The sequence below is a fragment of the Gossypium hirsutum genome, chromosome A10 (assembly GCF_007990345.1).
Source record: "Gossypium hirsutum isolate 1008001.06 chromosome A10, Gossypium_hirsutum_v2.1, whole genome shotgun sequence".
In the NCBI taxonomy this organism is placed as follows: domain Eukaryota; kingdom Viridiplantae; phylum Streptophyta; class Magnoliopsida; order Malvales; family Malvaceae; genus Gossypium; species Gossypium hirsutum.
Window position 1 is genome coordinate 21,113,980 of NC_053433.1, and position 5,242 is coordinate 21,119,221.

A 5,242-nucleotide genomic window follows, 5' to 3' on the forward strand; every position below is an offset into this window, starting at 1 on the left:
ATAATTTTTTTACAAAATTTATATTTCTTTACATTTTCTATAATTCTCTTAAGAACTTGTAAAATTTTATAATTTTTTTATAATTCTATATATTTTATAATTTTTTTACTATTTTTATAAAAATTTACAATCTTTTATTATTTTTTACGATTTTTATATATTTTTATAATTTTTAATATTTGAATTTTTTATTAAAATTTAATAATATTTATAAATTTTATAGATTTTAATTTTTTATAATTTTTAATAAAAGCAGAGGCTTAATTGCTTTTTTTGAAAAAGCTCGAGGGTCTTTTTGATGCATTTTGAAAGTTTAAATACACAAATGATTGCAAAAAAAGGGGGGCTTAGTTGCTTTATTTGAAAATTTTTGAGGGTTTTTTGCACCCTTAAGCCTATTTTTTCATAAAATAATTTACCACAAATAAGAAAATAGGAAAGAAAACATATGAATTTTTATAATCAATAGAATTATTTACAATATTTCTCCAAAGTCTATATTTATAGACATAAGAAGTATAAATGAATTAAATCTCTACTTCTAATAAATATTAGAGTCTTAAAATTCATCAAACTTATTTTTATTTTAATGGACATCCACTTAATGATAATATATTCAAAACGCTCCCTCTTGGATATCCATTGGTAGATAATGTGCCTTGTTATACTTTACTAAGATAAAAACTCTGTAGAAAAAAATCTTAGTAAAGGAAAAAGAGTATAATTATCTATAATATGCATATCATGCCGCTTCATTAAAAACCTTATCAAGAAAACTCAATGGAACAAAACCTCGGCTAAGGGAAAAAGAGTACAACGCGTATTTACTCTCATCTAATGACAACATCATATAATATCTTATATTCTATGTATTCAATCTTGAATGCTAACTTTTCAAATGATCACTTGAATAAATTTACTAAACATTTATATCATCATTCTTTTAGAAGTCATGAGTGAATAAGACTTCTAGAAATCCTATGATTAGTCTGGTAGTCAAGAGTTGTTCACCCATAGATCTCACTCAGGTTCGAGTCTCTGAAAGAGCAAGTAAGCCTTTATTTAGGCACCTTCCTTTAGACATAGTGTGTGCATGTACATGTGGTGTGAGTATGTTCTTATTGTGTGTATGATAACTAAATTCATAATTGTTGTTTTATTTTATCGAAGAATAAATTGACGTGGTTTGATTGAGTGCAGTTAGGTGACGTCAAGGGACTTACTGATCTAGTTTAAATAGCTCACAAAATCGAGGTTGTTGACTTGAATTGTATTCTTCTATTTGTGACCAGTTCAGAATCAAAATTGAAGTTGTGTTTAGGCTAGAGTTCTTTTTATTAAATTTATTTTTATTTCGAAATCCTAATATTCTATTTTATTTTATTATTTTATTATTTTATTACATTATATTTTAACTCCTTTTTATTTTCACAGGAAACTCTCTAGTTTTAAGGAATCTTAAAATAAATTAGATTCACCTCTTTGGAATCGATCCTACTTCCTTAATAATGAATTTAAATTTTAGTTTAAGAGTTGTTACTTTTTATTAATTTAGTTTTCTTCTTAATTTTTAAATCAATGGGGAAGAGGTAAATATTTTTTATCTTCTTAAGCTTTAACCTAAATTATTTATAAAAGGAATATATTTGGTTGTGAGTTCTTTGATTTATCTTCACTGTCTCACTGAAAATCTTAATAGTTTTATCTGTCTAAATAAAATAAAATGGTATAATTTTATAGCTTTAATCTCTCCCTCTTTTCTTTATGATTATTTATCCAGATAGTCTTTGCAATTTCCAACTTTGTTTTGTCTGTTTGACGGAGAAGCCATGGACATATATATTTATTAAACTTGATCATTCATTATCTTTTCGGAATTTGAACTACATTGATTGAATTAGGCATGATGACTGTGTAATCCTTAAATCACATTTAAAAATTCAACCGCTTAATTTTATATTAAAGTTTGAATGCATTCTTTTTCATTTGCTCTCTCCCAAACATAATTTCATTAGTTTCTCGTTGTTGAAATAAATGATAAAATTAGACAGTGTGAAAATCAATGCTTTGATGTATACATCAAACTAACCTAACAAAATTACCAAAAATACAAAAAGCATACCTATCATTACCCTCATTAAATTATTAAAAACAGCATTGATTCCTTCTTCAAGGATTTCTACATCATTTGACAATTACGTATACTACTCTGTCCATCATTATAATTGGTGTCTGCAATGGGATTAAGCTACACTTTCATTGGTTGAAAACCTGGACTATAATTTTTAAACATTAAGAAAAAAAATATATGATTATAGTGAGTAGGAATCTTTGGATTAATACGGCAAACACAATAAATAATGAAATTGACCTGAATCAAATTTTATTAATTTAATTCATTTTTATTTTTAAATTTTTAAATATATATATACTCTTACTAATAAATAAAAATAAAATATTTATTAAACTGGATATATTTTGTTAGAATTGTGTCACTTAAATTCTTATTAAGAAAATGAAATATAATGACAAAATAAAAGAATCTATGTAGGGTTTAAAGATATAAATTTTTAGAGATACAGATCACGTTGCACAAGTAGAATTCGTATAGAACATCAAAACTCTTCTTGTATCATTCGTTTTTTAATATTAGTAAATTTCTTTTTCTTTGGACATTAATTTTTTCCGTAAAGGTTTCACGTATAGTTTTAACATATCTAATTATTAATAAATAGATTTGCTTGATATTTTCTAGCCCCGTATCTAGTCAGATGTTTGAATGGCATTATTTATATCATCCTTGTTTTCTTTCCTCTCTTCAAACTAAACTCTAAATGTGTGTTCTCTTGACATCCTTGTCCGGTCGTATGTATTGTGCTTCTTTTTTATGTGTTTCTTTTGTTGTTTGTTGTTAGTCTATAGAGAAAAACAAGGGAGGGGATGGGCAACCTATTTTGTTGTGTCCAAGTAGATCAATCAACCGTAGCAGTAAAGGAAAGATTTGGCAAGTTTGATGAAGTTCTAGAGCCAGGATGCCATTTTTTACCTTGGTGTATTGGGAGCCAGCTTGCCGGCCATCTCACTCTGCGTTTACAGCAGCTTGATGTGCGTTGTGAGACAAAGACTAAGGTTTGCAACCATCAAATCCTCGCTTTATACCATTTATGTTGGTTAGACTCAAAAAATTGTTGGTGCAGGACAATGTATTTGTCAACGTTGTGGCATCCATACAGTATCGTGCGCTGGCTGAGAAGGCTAATGACGCTTTCTACAAACTTAGCAACCCCAGGACTCAAATTCAAGCCTATGTTTTTGATGGTCTCACAAACAGCTATCTTATTGCTTTAATATCCTTCTTTAATTTGTTGCCAAATGGTAACTTGGATTTTCTTCTTTACCTTTTTTTTTCTTATTCTGTAGTTATTAGGGCAAGTGTTCCAAAGCTGGATTTGGATGATGCTTTTGAGCAAAAGAATGATATTGCTAAAGCTGTTGAAGATGAGCTTGAAAAGGTAATTCGAACTATCAACTTCTTTATTCTCCAAACGGCTTGTAAGCCTGTACAATCTTGATCTCCGTATAAAATTTATTGATGGGATATTTGATGATTTGTGTTTAATAGGCTATGTCTGCTTATGGATATGAGATTGTCCAGACCCTCATTGTTGATATAGAACCAGATGAACACGTGAAAAGGGCCATGAACGAGATTAATGCTGGTGAGTTTATTTCTAAATCAAACATAAGCAAATCATTATAAAGCTCTTATTGTGACATCTAATTGTTCCAAAAATTTTGATTTGATCAATGATTAATTATTGGTAAGAGTTTTTGATATATATGGCAGCTGCAAGGATGAGAGTTGCAGCAAACGAGAAAGCAGAGGCGGAGAAGATTATACAGATAAAGAGAGCAGAGGGAGAGGCGGAATCAAAGTATCTGTCAGGAGTGGGGATTGCAAGGCAACGACAGGCGATTGTGGACGGTCTAAGGGACAGTGTGCTTGGGTTCTCAGTCAATGTTCCAGGGACAACGGCTAAGGATGTTTTGGATATGGTCCTTATTACCCAGTATTTTGATACCATGAAAGAAATTGGTGCTGCCTCTAAATCTTCATCCGTCTTTATCCCTCATGGACCTGGTGCTGTTCGAGACATTGCCACTCAGATTCGAGATGGCCTGCTTCAGGCATCTCACCATCATGAATAAAGGGTCAAACCCAAACTCCTGATTGTAATAAAAAGTCTTAAAACCAGGATACGGTTTAGTGTGTTTGAGTGAAATCTATATTTAGTCTCTCTGCTTAAAAATATGAAATGTAATTTGCTATGTAAAGTTAATGAAAGTGAACTTTTCCATTTATGGTTTATGATTTAGAGAACTTTCTCTTCTTTTTTTTTCCCAGCATACAAACAACAATGTTAAACAATTTCCCAGGAAACTAGCAGGATTTTCCAGGAATTTAACAATGCTAAAACAAGATAGTAGATCAATGCTACAGGTAAAGCAATAAGCATGCCAAATATCACCCTGAAAACAAACAACAACCAAATCCTCATCAGTCAAATGGATCCAAATCAAAACAATATGAATTGAAATGTTGATTACCCTGTGCTTATGTTGAAGCTGATCTCCATGCAGCTGGTATGAAGCAAATGTAGTTGGAAGCTGGCCATGCAAGCTCGTGACAAGCATGCAGCAACCTAGGTTTTGTGTTGCTGTTAGATTTGAACTAATATTTTGTTCATTTTGAAGTCTAGTTTGCTATAAGCTTTTTGATTGATGTAATTTGATGTTGATGGAGCTATTAACCATCTTTGTGTTAATGTACAAGTTAAGCTTTTTGTTATTTGGAAAGCTTAGTGGAAGTAGGTGTATGTTTAGGTAGAAATTTGACTTGTAAGTTTTTTATTATTATTTTGATATATGTAATGGCAATCTGCCTATGATAATGGTATGAAAAAATACAATTCTTTTTTCATCAATACTCTCAACTATTCTTCATGCTCATTCTTTCTTTGCTTTAGCTCTGTTCTTGTTTTCCTTCCAATTTCTGCTCTTAAAGCTTGAACTGGAAGCATTTTTGCCTTCATTCTTTACCCGGGTATATTACGTTGCTGCTGGTGCTCTGTTTACAACTCTTACTTTGCCCGGTTAAAGTACTCTCAAACTCCAACAATTGGTATCAAGAGCTTTCATCTTAGAGGACCTGTTGTTGAAAATTAAATGGCTTCATCAGGCT

The 5,242-nt window shown here is 30.6% G+C and overlaps 1 protein-coding gene across 1 annotated transcript; it reads left to right on the forward strand.

The window, feature by feature from the left end:
* Positions 1-2,764: 2,764 nt before the first annotated feature.
* Positions 2,765-4,358, forward strand: LOC107897582 (hypersensitive-induced response protein 1). Its single transcript, XM_016823073.2, has 5 exons — positions 2,765-3,129; positions 3,198-3,318; positions 3,421-3,512; positions 3,623-3,719; positions 3,848-4,358. Exons 1-5 carry the CDS (start codon positions 2,941-2,943, stop codon positions 4,207-4,209), a joined length of 861 nt encoding a protein of 286 aa, XP_016678562.1. The 5' UTR covers positions 2,765-2,940; the 3' UTR covers positions 4,210-4,358.
* The last annotated feature ends 884 nt before the right edge of the window (positions 4,359-5,242 follow it).